Source organism: Bos indicus x Bos taurus, chromosome 2 (assembly GCF_003369695.1).
Source record: "Bos indicus x Bos taurus breed Angus x Brahman F1 hybrid chromosome 2, Bos_hybrid_MaternalHap_v2.0, whole genome shotgun sequence".
Taxonomy (NCBI): Eukaryota; Metazoa; Chordata; class Mammalia; order Artiodactyla; family Bovidae; genus Bos; species Bos indicus x Bos taurus.
The window spans coordinates 4,120,844-4,138,189 of NC_040077.1; the positions used below are offsets into that span (position 1 = coordinate 4,120,844).

Genomic DNA, 17,346 nt, shown 5'->3' on the forward strand with positions numbered 1-17,346 from the left:
TAAACAATGCATTCAGTATCAGTATGGTTTCTAATGAAATGATAGCTCAGATCTCAAGCAGATGAATCAAATGTCTTGTCTTTCATTCAAAGAAATGAAAAAAGTTGGTAAATAAATATACTCTTACTGTTTTAAATTGTTTCAGAAATGTATTTCGATTCCTTGCCTCAACACTTATTTTCAATAAACCACCATGTTACTGTTTGCAATAAAGGTCCTTCACTGTATTTACTTGTCTCATTATTATCTTTAAATAAAGATTTTAAAATATTTCCCTACATCTTTATTATCAGACTTTGCCATTCTGTTGATTATATTTCTTACTGCATTTCCACCTTTAGCCTAAACAATTAATACATGACGCATTAGGCTATACATCATACCCTCACAAGCATACATCATATACTTCCAACAGCTTTTATCTGGAACACACATCACATAAGTACTACCACTGCATAATAAATTATTTTTCAATTTAATAGCTAATAGACCAGTTAAAGATCAGTGATACCTTCACAAAATTGACAAATAAACTATACTTGCTAAGATAAAAGAGTGATCTAGTTTCTAAATTTTTTAAATGCTAAGTATCTAAATATTTCACCACCACCACCTATATTAATAGAAATCCTGATAGCTCAATTGGTAAACAATCCGCCTGCAATGCAGGAGATCCTGGTTCAATGCCTAGGTCGGGAAGATCCACTGGAGAAGGGATAGGCTACCCACTCCAGTATTCTTGGGCTTCCCTGGTGGCTCAGCTGGTAAAGAATCCACCTGCAATGCAGGAGACCTGGGTTCGATCCCTGGGTTGGGAAGACACCCTGGAGAAGGGAAAGGCTACCCACTCCAGTATTCTGGCCTAGAGAATTCCATGGACTGTATACTCCATGGGGTCGCAAAGAGTCAGAGAGATTGAGTGACTTTCACTTTCAATAATAAGGGGAGGTAAGGAAAGCATAGTGTTGCAGTCAGATGAGAAACACCAGAGAACATTTACCTTTCGATTCTGATCATATGCAGAGTCAATTCCCAAAATGCTATTCACTTCCACATATGGATATTTCTTCTCCAGGACAGTGACCACGTGTTCAACTTTCACTCTTTCTCCAGTCCTTACTTTGTTATACATCTAAAGAAAGAAAAACCAAGTAACCAACTACACTTTCAAATCCAAATTTCAGAGTACTTATTAAAAAAGATTCCAGAATGCAGAGGAAAAAAAGGCCTCTCTGTGGAGGCATCCCCCAATAGATCGTAAGGTGTCAGAGGACAGGGGAAAGCCTACTCGTCTTTGTAAAGGGTGCATCTTTAATAAAGGCTGGCCAAATAAATAAAGGAACACTCAATTAATTAAAAAAAAAGCCTCTGACTGAATCTCTAAACTATAAACAAAACAAGCATAATAAACAGCAGGCTGCCACCATGATTACAGGTAAAACAGAAGTGGTGAAAACCAACTGCTTTAAAGTAGCTATTTCTCTTAAAGGGCAAATGGGACATATTAGCAATTCTCCCTTTTCTGTATTACTTCCTTATGCCTTCTTATGTTAGAAACTATATATTCGTAAAATAGTCAGTTCATACTCACACATTAAAAGTCCAAAACACAAAAATCTGTTAATTTTTTTTAAATCTGAATACTTATAAGTAATCCTTGAAATAAGAATTCATGTCCATGATGTTTAAGGGGAAAAGAGTTTCAAAATATGTACGGCATAATCCCTGTTTGTAAAAGGCAGACACAAAACAAACAACAAAACTGTGTCTGTGCATACACAGTTAAGCACAGGAAGGATATACTAAGCAAGCTTTTAACAGTGGCTGCCTTTAGGGAGCAGAATTAAGGAGAGGGGAGAAGAGATTTTTAACTGACACATCAATACTGTTTTTAAAAAATTTTAATAACAAACATAATTTTTTTCCTTTTGTGACTAAAAAGAAAAAGAAAACTCACTATCCTTTCCCTCATACACATAGCTATAAGAGGAAAAAACTTTAAAAAGCAGACTTTAAAACCCTCATCCTCAGTAACTTCACATGAACCTGTTTCACTCTCCACAGCCTGCTGCTAATCCTGAGTCCACCCTTGTTTCTTACAGAGGTCACAGCAACAGCTCATCAACTAGTACCCGTGCCACTTTCTCAGCCTTCATCAGATCCACCTCCATATACGCATCACAATGCGGTTTTTCAGTTGGACTGGAGTTTAACTCTAGAAGGCAGTGGCACCCCACTCCAGTACTCTTGCCTGGAAAATCCCATGGGTGGAGGAGCCTAGTAGGCTGCAGTCCATGGGGTCGCGAAGAGTCGGACACGACTGAGTGACTTCACTTTCACTTTTCACTTTCATGCATTGGAGAGGGCCATGGCAACCCACTCCAGTGTTCTTGCCTGGAGAATCCCAGGGACAGCAGAGCCTGGTGGGCTGCCGTCCATGGGGTCACACAGAGTCGGACACCACTGAAGCGACTTAGCAGATACCCGTTACGCAGCCCAGGCTCTTTGACCAGGTTCCCTGCTCCACTCTGTGCTCACAATATTCTGTTCAAGTCACACTAACAACTTGGAGTCACTACCTCTGATCTGCAGTCACTGTTCACTGACTCCTTGTTTGTTCAACTATGCAGAGCTGAGACAACTCGACACTCCACAAGAACACCCTCACTCCACGTAGAGTGAGGTCCTCATGCTGCTGTAGCCAGTGGTGCTACACAGAACCACATCATCTCTGTGGAGGTGTCCCCCAGTAGATGGTAAGGAGTCGGAGGATGGGGGAAAGCTTACACTTCTTTGTAAAGAGTGCATCTTTAATAAAGGCTGGCCAAATAAATAAAGGAACACTCAATTAATAAAAAAAAAAAAAGCCTCTGACTGAATCTCTAAACAATAAACAAGACAAGGATAATAAACAGCAGGCTGCCACCATGATTACAGGTAAAACAGAAGTTTTTTAAATAATTAACACTAATTTGTAAACAAAACAACTACTACTTATAAGCTTTTAATACTCAAAAATAGAAAAAAAAAAACAAGGAGAATTCTCTGTTTGAACTTGAGCAAGTATCTCAAAATACATATATATAATTCAGAACATTTGAGAATTTCCAGTTAAAAATAGAGAAAACAGATAATAAGAATTTTATGACTTGAATATTAAATGTATCCCTAATGAAAATATCATGATGGTCTTAAAAAAGAGTAAAGTTTTTTAAACAAGTAGAGAACATCACAGTTACCAAAAGGCATTAATCAGTGATTTCAAATTGTCAAAAGGCAGAAGACTAAGATATATTAATGTATTTAGTATCTAAGGAATTAGTATCTAAGGAATCTTAGCTGAAATCTCAACAATCTATTATTAACATTAGTGTATCAATAAAGGCAATTCCTAACATATAAAATGCATAAAGTTTGTGAATACTTTACCTGGTTCTCTTTCCAGAAATATAGAATCCCCTTACCACATACTGTTTCTGACAGTAACTTAGATTTTTAGAAATTATTCACCATTTTGAACAAAAACATACATGTGTCAGAATTTGGAAGGCATGATAATCATCCACTTCTTGTGCAACATAGTTATATGCTCTCAGAATAGCCACTCCAGCATCTTGCATCCCATCAACATCTTCAGAGTCGTTAACCACAAAGATTAAACCAAGTCTGGGGGGAGAAAGGGGTGAGCAAAAAGAAGCAAATGAAACATCTCAAAGAATGCAACCAGTCAAAAAAGCAAAGGCTTTGTCTTACAAAACACAGTTCACGTCACCGTCATTCTCTAACATGGTTGGCAAAGGTATTCATCACTTAAGTATAAAAAAAGCAAGTTCCCAAAGGTGGCTTAGACTATAACTATTGAAGCAAGTTTCATTCCAAGATCTCATTTCAAGATCATGAAATGAGACCATCACTGACATATAAGGTATTGCTATAGTTTTAGATAGAGATTTCGTTCTGTTTTTAAATCAAAATTAGGAGAAGTGAAAATTCTCAGAACGTGAAAATATACACAGGTGTGGTGGATTTCGAGATTTCACCCCAGCGATATGAGTATTATAGGCAAATGGAAAGCATTAAAATTTTTACTACTGTCCTTAAGTAAAAAGCTATACCCAAAGTTAATTACATTTTAAAACTTAAAGGAACAAACCACAAAGAAACACCATCACACATTTACAGACTGGCCAAAAAAATGTGCACTGGCGATAGGCCGCTAGACTCCATCTCAGAGCAAAAGCAATGAAGAACAGCCAGTCTTTAACTAAAATGGATTACAGACATAAATGTAAAACACAAAAAATTGTAAAACTCGTGGAAAATAACACAGGATAAAATGAGGTGATCCTGGGTTTGGCAATAACTTCTTGGGTCTAACCCCAAAAGCATGACCCACAACAAAAAGAACTGGGTATGCTGGACTTCATTTAAATTAAAAATTTCTGTTCTGCAAAAGACACTGCTAGGAGACTGAAGACAAGCCACAGACTAGCTGAAAATCTGTGCGGAACACATATCTGATAAAGGACTGATATGCAGAATATGCTAAGAGCTCTTAAAACTAATAATTTTTAAAAAGTTAAACTGGGCAAAAGATCTGAACAAGCACCTCACCAAACAAGACATACAGTCAGCAAAAAAGCATATTACAAGACATTCAAGGATTTCCGTGGTGGCCCAGCAGTTAAGAATTCACCTGTCAATGCAGGGGACAGAGGTTTGATCCCTGGGGAGGGAAGATCCCACGTGCCACAGGACAACCAAGCCCTCGCACCACAGCTACTGAGCCCATGCACTAGATCCAGTGTCCCACAGCAAGACAGCCCACCGCACGGAGAAACCCACGCACCACAGCTACAAAGTGGCCCCCGCTTGCCACAGCTAAAGAAAGACGGGAAAAAAAAAATAAAGAAAGAGAGACAGGGTGCAGCAACAAAGACCCAGTGCGGGCAACACTAAATAAATAATTTATTTAAGAACTGTTTTTTTTAAAAAAAAGATGCTCAAAATCACCGTCATTAGGGAATTTCACATTGAAACCATAATGAAATACCACCACACACCTATGACAAAGGGTACAACCCAAAACACAAAATTTTGGAAAGGATGTGGAGCAATAGGAACCCTCATCTGTTGCTGGTGAGAATGTGAAATGATACGACCACTTCAAACATAATGTGGCAGTTTCTCAAAACACTAAACACACTTTTACCGTAAGATAAAGCAATCACACTTAGTATTTACTCAAATGCAATGAAAACTTATATCCATACAAAAACCTGCACACAAATACTTGTAGCAGTTTTATTCATAACTGCCCTAACCTGGAAACAACAAAGATGTTTGTTAACATGCAAATGGACCGAAAAACTATAAGACATCCATATAATGGAATATTACTCAGTGATAAAAAGAAATGAGGTATCAAGTCACAAAAAGGCGTGGATAAAACTTAAAAGCAAACCGCACTGCTAAGTGAAAGAAGCCAATCTGAAAATGTTACACACATTATGATTCGGGAAAAGACAAAAACTACAGAGACAGTAACAAGACCGTGTGTGGGCAGGGGCTGGGAGAGAGGTAGGGAGGAACGAACAGGTGACACACAAGAGATTTTTAGGGCAGTGAAACTAATCTATGATACTGCTGCAAAATAATGGCAGAAAATGTCATTATACATTTGTCAAAATTCCCAACATGCACAACACAAACAGTGAACCCAGATGTAAACTATGGACTTCTGTTAATAAGAATGCAGCAGCATCAGTTCAATAATCAACACTGCTCTAAAAAATACAAAGTCTATTCATTTTTTTTAAGTATAGCTTAAACAGAAGAAAATATGAACATATTTCAAACATCAAACTCTCAGAATATACATGGAAAATTTGTGTATCCAAAGATAAGGTGGTTGAGAGGGTTTGTTTTCAGATTAAAAATTGTCTTTTTTTTTTTTTTAAATCTCTTTTATGACAGAAATCACATGAGTGAGCTCCAGGCAGAAATGACCTAAATATTATTTTTATGAAAATAAAAATAAGGGAGAGAACCTAATTATCTCCTCACAAAGTATCAATACTTCCCTTTCCCAGGTATTCAATTTCTAAAAAGGGCATCAGAGTCGTTCTGTTAACTAACTTCCAAAATTCAGACTTCAGGTTCTTCCAGGCCCGGTCCCTCATCAAGGACCAGCAAGAAGGCTCTCAGATTCGTTCTCTCCTCTCCTCATTAAACTGCCAACAACCCAGCCACCACATCAAAGCAACAAAGGAAAACAACTGCTGGTCTGCCTTTCCCCCAGTTGTTCACAACATGCCTATGAGGCCAGTGCCTTCTTCTTATCTACCCTTGCAATCCGAAGGCCACATTTCTTGCTCCTATCTCTCAAAACAATTCAGTAAATGTTTAACTAGTGCCTACTCATTGGAAAAGACTCTGATGCTGGGAGGTATTGGGGGCAGGAGGAGAAGGGGACGACAGAGGATGAGATGGCTGGATAGCATCACCGACTCGATGGACGTGAGTCTGAGTGAACTCCAAGAGTTGGTGATGGACAGGGAGGTCTGGCATGCTGCAATTCATGGGGTCTCAAAGAGTTGGATACAACTGAGCGACTGAACTGAACTGAACTGTGTGCCATGAGCCAACTTCTTTTTGCTCTTATCAGTCAGTTCAGTCACTCAGCTGTGTCCAACTCTGCAACCCCATGACTGCAGCACACCAGGCCTCCCTGTCCATCACCAACTCCCAGAGTTTACTCAAACTCATGTCCATTGAGTCAGTGATGCCATCCAACCATCTCATCCTCTGATGTTCCCTTCTCCTCCCACCCTCAATCTTTCCTAGCATCAGGGTCTTTAATGAGTCAGTTCTTCACATCAGGTGGCCAAAGTATTGGAGTTTCAGCTTTAGCATCAGTCCTTCCAATGAATATTCAGGATTGATTTCTTTTAGGATGGACTGGTTGGATCTCCCTGCTATCCAAGGGACTCTCAAGAGTCTTCTCCAACACCACAGTTCAAAAGCATCAATTCTTTGGTGCTCAGCTTTCTTTATACTCCAACTCTCACATCCATACATGACTACTCTTATATTTCCCTTTTAATCAAACATAGCTCTGGCTGTAATCCGCCCCTGAGGCAGATAGTATTCATGTTTACATTAAAAATTGCATTAAACTCAAAACCTCTGCTTTTCCATCAATGAAAACCCACCTTTTTCTTCAAAGTCTACTTAAATCCAACTTTGCCATGAAACCTTTGTCCTTCCCAAATATCCATCTATAGTCTTTTGTTTCCCTGAAATTCCAAAGAACTTATAACTAGTAAGGATATCACTCAGCACTTAACCAAGTATCTTACAGGAAGTAGGCGCTGTACTTTTTCCAAGAGGGTAGAAATGTGCCTTATATACCACTCACAGCACTTAGCTCAGTGCTAAGTATGGAATACACAATAACATTTGTTAACTGAAGAGCTCTTTTCTTCTTAATTTTCTTGTTTTCTAAGAATTCAAATTTTATCAACTCATAAAACTATCAGATATTATCTAGAATGTGAGTGAAAATACCTTAACCTTTATATGTAAAGTCTTAAAACATTGTTCTTAAAAGGCATAGTGGAAACTCAGCCATTTAAATACTCTGTTGGTAGATTTGGTAAAATCTATTTAGTGAAATAAATGTGTCTGTTTGCATCTACAAAAAGCTATGTATACATTTAGTTCTGAGTCTAACAAAAGTTCTTGGCAAAGCTTCTTATCTCTGCCAAAAGTGGAAGTAGGCTTTGTGATGTGGACCCTTGTGTAGGAAAATTCCCTTCAATTGGAAAATAAACTGAGATCACATGCTAATTTTACATGGGCTATTTACTAATAACTCAATGACAGTAAGATTCTATTCATTAAGAATCAAGTTCTCTATCCCAAAATACACTGGCTTCATACTGAGCTAAAGATAAAACTGTAATTAATGATCCCCACAATTAATTATCCTAAAGTTCAGTAGTACCAGATTTGCATTTAAGAATGACAAACAAAACCTCAACTAAATGTTACATTATCAAATCAACAATGATGTTACCTTAGTGGTATATGATTACTGAGGAACATCTCAGCTGTGTTAATCAACTCTGCAGTGCTTTCGTGAGCAGGATCAACTATGAAAACCTATAGGAAGAGGGAAAGGAAAACATGAAATGACATTCATTCAAATGCCACTGGGTCAGTAAAAATGCCTTACGTCTTTTTATTGGGTTGGCCATTTTCCTCCAGCTACTTTTGAACCTTATAAAAAAGAAATTATACAAATAGCAGTTACCCTCCCTCTGTATTCAAAGAACATGGTACTCAAAGACTAAATGATTTTGTCATGATCTTATGCTAACATGAAAACTACATCCAGATACCTTATTCCTATCCTTCACTACTTAACAATACATATTTTATTAATTCTTCCACTTTAGAAAACAGAGATTAGCTTCTTGGGTATTCATTTCAAAGGATAGAACCCAATTTTTAGACCACAATAATAGGTATCATGTATTAAGCTCTCATGGTGTGCTTTATGGGGAGGGAGGAGGGAGGAGGGTTCAGGATGGGGAACACAGGTATACCTGTGGTGGATTCATTTCGATATTTGGCAAAACGAATACAATATTGTAAAGTTTAAAAATAAAATAAAATTTAAAAAAATAATAAAATAAAATAAAATTGAATAAAAAAAAATAATAGCCATCTCATTGAATCAAATAAAGTTCTCATTTAATAAATTATTTCATATGCCAAGAAAAAAAAAAAAGACTGAAATTTTGACTAGGAAGGGAAAAAGGGGGGTTTCAAAAGAGTGACAGAAGTATAAAAGATCGTTTCCCTGAAAAGTTCTCAGGAAGCCAACTTCAGCCCTCACCTGCCCCATCTCTGCAGGAGCTACATGAGGGAAGAGAAAGACATGAGATGGGGAAAGAGGGCCAACTAAGAACCTCTGTCTTTTTAAAGCAGTGGAATAAGGATAAAAAGTAGGAGCTGGCAAAGATTTATTTAAGAGAATAAACTGAACTATCAAATTTTAGGGATTAAGCTATTCAAGAAAAACAGAAGATATATTTATCTTCTGAGTGAAAAAGGAAAACTATCTTAAAACTCAAGACAATCTAAACCTTCAGGTTAAAGATGAGGAGCATCCCTTATACACAGACATTTCACAGCCCTACAACGAATACATTTCCAAACCCTTTCAATTTGAACACAGAGCTAAAAAAAAAACATATTTAGTGGTATTAGTGCAGGGTGGAAACAAGGCAGAGAAGCAACTAGTAAAGGAGAGACTCGAACACTATAGATACGAGAGAAAAGGAAGAATGCAAGGAAGAAATAGAGATCATGGTCCAGCAACAAGGAGCTTCACTTACCATGTTGTGCAAGTTCTTCCTGATCTGTCGGATTACACCAGGAAAGGTGGGGCGAAGCAATTCTTGTAGGCTAGAAGGCCACGAATTGTATCTGCTATCAACTTCCAGGTTGTTGATCCACTACAAAAAAAAGAACACAACATGGTGTATATACTTTAGTTACCACCAGTGAAATTTGCAAAAATAACAGTAAGACTTTATTTCAAGAATAATCACGTCGTGAAAAGACCATTTTCAAAGTAGACAAATGAGTAACTAGGACTTCCCTGTGGTCCAGCGGTAATGTCCCCAGTGCAGAGAGCACAGGTTCGATCTCTGGTCCAGGAAGATCCCACATGCTGTGAGCCAACTAAGCCTATGTGCCACAACTGCTGAAGCCCACAAGCGTACAGCCTGTGCCCCGCAACAAGAGAAGCCGCTGCAAGGAGACGCCCACACACGGCAACTAGGAGGCAGCCCTGCTCTCGGCAGAAAGACCACATGCAGCAATGAAGACTCAGCACAGCCAAAAATAAATCAATGAATATTTTTTTTTTAAAAAGTGACTAAAACACAAGCCACAAAATACAAGAAGGTATTTGCAACTTACAAAATGAATAAAGGACTAGTGTCAAGAATATCTACAGAAATCTAACATATCAATTTAAAAAGGCAAAGAACATATGAGAAATAGAAATGAGTCAAAAATATGAATAAGGAATTTATAGAGGAATTTTAAATGGGCAATTAACACAAGCAAAGATACACACCTTCACTAGTAATCCAAGAAATATAAACTAAGCAAAATGTAATTTCACTCATATTGTCAATATCCAAGAATAGGCAAAAATATAGAACAGTGGGCATTTTCATCCAATTCTGAAGTCTGGAACAGTCACTTTGGAGAAAATGACCTACTAAAGATGAAACTTTTGTTACTATTCTACCACGAAGTACTGCAGCTCCAGGTATTTACCCCACAAGGCTACCCACTCCGGTATTCTGGCTTGGAGAGAGTCCATGGGGTCGCAAGAAGTTGGACATGACTGAGCAACTTTCACCTCACTCCACTTCAAAGATGAAACTTTTGCTACTATCCTACCACTAAGTACTGCAGCTCTAGGTATCGATCCCGAATATTAAATTCTCAAATGTACAAAGAGAGGTACAAAAGGGCCATAACAATACTGCTCAAAACAGCAAAGAATTAGAAACAACTAAATATTCATAAAAAATGAATGAATTAAATGGTACATAATATCTGAACAAATAGCAGGGTGGGAAAGTATGTGAATAATATTTTGTTCATGTACATAAAGAGTATTTCTGGAAGGATATACAATGAATTGATAAAGCCTGTTGCTTCTAGGCCCACTCCAGTACTCTTGCCTGGAAAATCCCATGGACGAAGGAGCTTGGTAGGTTGCAGTCCATGGGGTCGCTAAGAGTCGGATATGACTGAGCGACTTCACTTTCACTTTTCACTTTGATGCACTGGAGAAGGAAATGGCAACCCACTCCAGTGTTCTTGCCTGGAGAATCCCAGGGACGGGGAAGCCTGGTGGGCTGCCATCTATGGGGTCGCACAGAGTCGGACACGACTGAAGCAACTTAGCAGCAGCAGCAGCAGCAGTTGCTTCTAGGAAGAAAAACTGGACAGCTCGGTTAAGAGTTTTTTCAATACACAATCTTTTGTATGTCTTAAATTCCACATTTGAATTCATAAAAGGTATTTTTTAAAAATTAGAAGAATATAAAACATGATATGATAAACTAGACCTTTATGTATCAAGTAGGTAAGTCTTGAAAAAATTGTTGAGTAACTCATTTTTTAAAAATTTGATGAAGGATACTGAGATATTGCATTTTAAAAAGTTTTAAAAACATATGACAGGGAAGAAAATGATCAAATAAGTGACAGGAGGGATACCTGCCCACTTCAAAAGATGAATTACCTGCAGGGAGGAGAGGGGTGGAACTAGGAAGAGATATAAAGAGGGCTTTCACCGAAACGTTTTTTTCTTCCAAGAAAACATGAAATGATTAAACTAACATTTAGCAAGTATGGCAATGGGTCCTATGATTGTTAATTATGTCAAAGCTTTACTCTGTAATGAAAAAAATTCTACAGAAAAACAAATCACATAACAGTATTCATCCACATAACAGTTGTAACACCAAGTGAGAATTCAAGTAGGAAACATCTACATTCTGTATTACTCCCCTTTCCAAAAAATTTCCCTAAAATAAATGCAGGACAGACACCGAGAGAAAGGGCCTGGAGAGCGAAAGGTGCGGGTGCATCGCTACCACCTGTGTCACTGTCACCACAACTACCCAGGCAGCTCCGAGCCCTCTAGTCTCTCATATCTGAGGAGACAAAGGCCCAGAGACATCATATAGCAGGTATTAATCTCTATAAGTCATTCAGTATAAAATATCAGTCTTTTCTTAAAGAGGCTTGGTAGCTAAAATAATATTTTTAAACAAAGTCACACAAGAGTATCACACAACTAAAAAAACTAAACACTTTCCAAAGAGGTGCTCAGCTTATTCCTAAGGAGATATAAAATTCGAAAAATCACTGTCTTAACCACATTAAACCAAATGACTCAACTTTCTGGAGCATTTAAGAGCCTACTTTATTATATACACATATGCCATATAAGCAGTTGTTGCAAATCTTTGATGCCAATGAAAGAGATGACAGGAATAACTTATCTTTCATAGAAGACAAATGCAAATTCCATAATAAAATAATTGGCCAGATCACCCCCTGGACACTCACGGAATACCTACCGAAATAGCAGGGCTCCTGATGTCTACTCCATAGTCGGCCTCAGAGGGCTGTATATTCAGTTTCAAGACATTATGCAGAGAAAGGCCTTCTATTCCCAGTCTATGTAGACCCTCCATCACCCGAGCTTCATTCCTCAATATATCAAACAGACTGGGGGAAAAAAACAGTATTTAGGAAAAAGGGCCCTAAAAAAAATTTCTCACCATGAAAAAATTCATCAGTTCAAACTCTATGCCCCTTCACAGTAGTTGAGAAGTCAAAAGAGGAGGTTCTTCCCTTGGTTCATTTTGTCCAAATATGCAGAACAGAGCGGGTAAGACTTGCTTCTTGGTTGATATTTATTTATACTTACCAATGTATACATTGTGTAGAGATTAACTACACACACACACAATTTGAGGATGAAATAATCCTAAATCTGGATTTTACACTGTATGTTTTTAAAAACACTAAAGTAATCTTCCTGTGATATTTCTTATAATTGCACATGAATCTATAACTATCTGAAAATAATTTAGTAACACCAAAAAATACACTAAATAATATGTGTTTCAATATCAGTATCAATTCCCAAAAGGCCCACACACATATGATCATAGAAAAAGGTGTGGAGGAATTCACATCCAACTTAAAAGGTTTGCAGGGTAAGGAAGATTAAATAAGATGAAACACAATGAGACTTCACTGTTTAGTTCCTTTATCTCTGCATTATTGAAAACTGTTTACAAAAAGCTAGTACACAGTTTGTAATAGTATGGAAAATTAAAGGTTTTTTAATATGAAGTAAAAATGAGGGCAGCTTTTAATGTGTTCTTTACCAATTTTTTACTAGGTCTGAAAGCAGTGTGTGGACGTAAAAGCTAAATTAAATTAATGTGAAAAGTATCTTACTGTGGAAGCTGTTTCTTCTGAAGCATTAACCAACCATAGCTTTTGTTTTCACTATTATAAAGCCTTAGTGTCAACTATGTCACTTTTAATTTCAAAGAAAAAATCAGAATTCCACTTGTCTTCCACATCCACCCACCCCAAAATTCATGGGGACAATTTAGAGAAATTTAATCCTAAACCACATTTTAACAAAAAGATAGCTATTCAAATAATAGACACTTGGACCTTAAATGTCCAAGGTATCAGATGTACATTATGATAAAAAATGGCCAAGTATCATTCTGCCCATCCCAGCCAGAACATGGACTACCTAAACGCACTCACTGGGCTGATGAGTCATCAGGTTTTGCAGCATGTCACATCAAGGAGGAACAACAGTCTGGACATATCACAAGGAGCCACACATTATGAAAACTTATCAGAGTGAAAAATATTTATCCATACCTGAATATATCTTGTGTCTCTAAATCAATATGAAGTCCGTTGATGAATAGTGCTGAATCTCCAGGCTGTAACCCTAAAGTTCCCTTGAAATACTGAAATATGAAAAATTGATTAAGGAGTAGGAAGAGAATGTTTAACAAAAATTTCCACGTTTCTGGCTTTATGTACAAATATTGACAATGATCATTACAGTGTTTCCTACAATGTTGGGGTAGGGAGGGTATTCAATAAGCCAAGTGCTGAGATTTACTTTTCTGATACCCTTGCCTGTCTGTGATGCTAGTCAAGGTTGAGCCAGCAGTCACTAACAGCTGGCCTTCTGGATGAAGTCCAGGGATCTGATTCAAAAGGGTTTCAAAACCCTATACCTCCCTTAAACCTCCAAACCAAGGCATACCAAGAAACTGAGTCGCTGAGCTAAGGGTGGCACCTATATGCACCCACGCTCTCTAAGGCCTGGCCTTTAAGGGGCCCTCCAACTGATGCTCACAGTCATGGTGGAACACACACAACCCCACAGCCCCTGCAGCCTTCAGAACTGCCTAACCCACCGGAAACACTGCTTTGATGCCGTATCATAGCTTCTATTGACTTCTATCTTTTCCATTCAATTCTTTCTCTCCAACGAAACCAGCACTGTTAATCGTATATTAGACACCACACAATAGAGAAGGAAAGAAACAAATCAGATGCTAGGGACAGAACTTGGATCCCTAAGCTCTCCCAGGGCTGGGAGTGAGCAGCAGGGACCACTGAGCTCCCTTCATGACCGCGCAGTCAGAGGACCAAGAGAAATGAACTCTAAGATCTAGCACTGTGTGGGAAAAACATAAAACAAAACAATGCAGAAGCCACAGCTTTTGCTTCTTTGCCCTCAGAAGATAAATAATAAGCAAGAGAAGGGTAGATAATAGAAAACTCCATCAATGAGAATCAGAAATTTTTACATGGGAAAGGAAAACTCCACATCTGCTCACTCCAAGGCTGTGAACACAGCACCCTGTGACTGTGGGAAAGACTGACTGGGATCTATGAGAAATGAAACACAACATGGGGATCCCATGCTGAAAACAGGTGACCGAGTGGAAGCTATCAAATGCTCTGCTCTACTGGGCTTCAACAACCCTGCCAGGCAGAAGATGAGAAGATCCTTTTCTGGAGACTACCCAGCTTAAGACGAAAAGTTTAAAGATCTGTCACGGGAGTGCCCTAAGAAATGGCCATATCAGCTTAGCCTACAGTCACAGAGCTGCATTCTCAGGGCTTTCAATCGGTTTTTTATTGCCTTGCTCTCCAATACAAGCAGTTAGTGAGAGATCACCGGGTATCTCAGGAAAGCCTCCAACATTTAAGACAAGAGGCTAAGACAGAAAGGCAACTTAAAAGGAAACAGACTATGAAAAGAAAACACACACATGAACCACGGATATCTTCAGAAAAGTAACACCATAAAAAGAAGAATCCAATAACCCTTGTAAATTAAAAATTTGTCAACTAAAGAAAAGAATCTCAACAAATGGTCTGAAAATCCATCCCAGAAAGTTTAAAAATAAAAGCAAATGAACTAGAAAACAAGAAATAAAAGATTTTTAATTAGGTCAAACAAGTCAAGAAGGTATAACATATTAAGAGTAAACAGGAGTTCTAGAAAAACAGAAAAGAGAAACCAAAAAGACCAAATGCAAAGAAATAAGTCCAGAAAATTTCCCAAAACTAAAGGAAATGATTTTCCAGATTTAAAGGGTTCACCAACCACTAAAAAGTACAGACTTTTTTAAAAGGCATTGTTGTTGTCGTTCAGTTGCTAATTCATGTCCAACTCTTTGCACCTCCATGGACTGCAGCACATTAGGCTCCTCCATCCTCTACTATTTCAGAGTTTGCTCAGAATAATGTTCATTGAGTCAATGATGTCATCTAACCATCTCATCCTCTGCCACCCTCTTCTCCTTTTGCCTTCAATCTTTCCCAGCATCAGGGTCTTTTCCAATGTCCTTTGCATTAGGGGGCCAAAGTACTGGAGCTTCAGCTTTACCATCAGTCCTTCCAATGAATATTCAAGGTTAATTTCCTTTAGGATGGACTGGTTTGATCTCCTTTCTGTCCAAGGGACTCTCAAGAGGCTTCTCTAGGACCACAGTTCCAAAGCATCAATTCTTCAGCACTCAGCCTTCTTTATGGTCCAACTCTCACATCTGTACATGACTACTGGAAAAACCATAGCTTTGACTATACGGACCCTTGTTGGCAAAGTGATGTTTCTGCTTTTGAATATGCTATCTATGTTTGTTATAGCTTTCCTTCCAAGGAATAAGCATCTTTTAATTCCATGCCTGCAATCACCATCCACAGTGACTTTGGAGTCCAAGAAAATAAAATCTGTCACTGTTCCAGTTTTCCCCCTTCTATTTGCCATGAAGTGATGGGACTTGACGCCATGACCTTAGATTTTTGAATGTTGAGTTTCAAGCCAGCTTTTTCCCTCTCCTCTTTCACCCTTTGCATGGGGCTCTTTAGTTTCTCTTCACTTTCTTCCATCAGACTGGTACCATCTGCCTATCTAAGGACCCTGATATTTCTCCCAGAAATCTTAACTCCCAGCTTGGGATTCATCCAGCCCAGCGTTTCCCATGGTGTACTCTGCATACAACTTAAATAAGCCGGGTGACAATATGTACTCCTTTCCCAATTTTTAACCAGTCAGTTGTTGCACATCTGGTTCTGCTGCTTATTGACCTGCATACAGGTTTCTCAGGAGACAGGTCAGGTGACCTGGTATTCTCATCTAAGAACTTTGCAGTTTTTTTGTGACCTACACAGTCAAAGGCTTTAATGCAGCCAATAAAGCAGATGTTTTTCTGGAATTCCCCTGCTTTCTCCATGATTAAACAATGTTAGCAAATTGATCTCTTGTTCCTCTGCCTTTTCTAAACCCAGCATGTACATCTGAAAGTTATCAATTCATGTACTGCTGAAGCCTAGCTTGAAGGATTTTGATCATAACCTTGCTAGCATGTGAAATGAGTGCAGTTTTACGGTAGTTTAAACATTCTTTGGCATTGCCCTTCTTGGCATTATCACTGTGAAATTTCAGATTACTAGGGTCAAAGAAAAGATCCTATGATTCAAAAAAAAACAAAGACACAACAGCATATAAAGGCTTCAGACTTCTCAAAAGCCATAATGGAAACCAAAATTCCAAAGAGCAGTGCCTTCAAACTTCTAAATAATTTCCAACCTAGAATTCTATACCCAGCCAAGCTCCTGATAAAAACAGAAACAGAAGGGACTTCCCTGGCGGTCCAGTGATTAAGACTCTGCCCTTTCATTGCAGGAGGTGCGGGTTCGATCCCTTGTCAGGGTACTGAGATCCATGCAACACAGCATGGTCAAGGAAAAAAAAAAAAGGAAAACCGATTTCTTAGAATTTACCTCACACACAACCCTTCTCATGAAGAATGATTTGCTGCACCGAAATAAGGGAGTAAACCAAAATCAAAGAAGACATGGATAGATATCCAAGAGATAGGAGATCCAACAAAAGAGGTTAAAGGAAGGTCCCAGGATAATTGATATGTACTAGACATAGAGAGAGGAGGGCATGGCAACCCACTCCAGTATTCTTGCTTGAAGAATCCCCATGGAGAGAGGAGCCTGGTGGGCTACAATCAATGGGGTGGCAAAGAGTCGAGCATTACTGAGCGACTAAGCACAGCACAACACTAGACACAAAGAACCACCAGTCCACAGTGAAGCGGATCAAAACCGATATAATCATGACAAAACTAAAGGGACAGTAGAGAGACGGGGACAGTGCCAGTATGA

General features: G+C 38.5%; 1 protein-coding gene across 2 annotated transcripts in view; it reads right to left on the reverse strand.

Annotated features, from left to right (window-relative positions):
• UGGT1 (UDP-glucose glycoprotein glucosyltransferase 1) overlaps positions 1–17,346 on the reverse strand; it is a 111,000-nt gene that overhangs the window by 68,502 nt on the left and 25,152 nt on the right. For both annotated transcript variants that reach the window (XM_027554526.1, XM_027554517.1), the window contains exons 12-17: positions 13,522–13,613; positions 12,186–12,336; positions 9,408–9,527; positions 8,081–8,166; positions 3,531–3,666; positions 1,001–1,132 (exon numbers count right to left, since the gene is read on the reverse strand). In XM_027554526.1, coding sequence (XP_027410327.1) covers positions 1,001–1,132; positions 3,531–3,666; positions 8,081–8,166; positions 9,408–9,527; positions 12,186–12,336; positions 13,522–13,613 — 717 coding nt within the window. The remainder of the gene's footprint in view (positions 1–1,000; positions 1,133–3,530; positions 3,667–8,080; positions 8,167–9,407; positions 9,528–12,185; positions 12,337–13,521; positions 13,614–17,346) is intronic.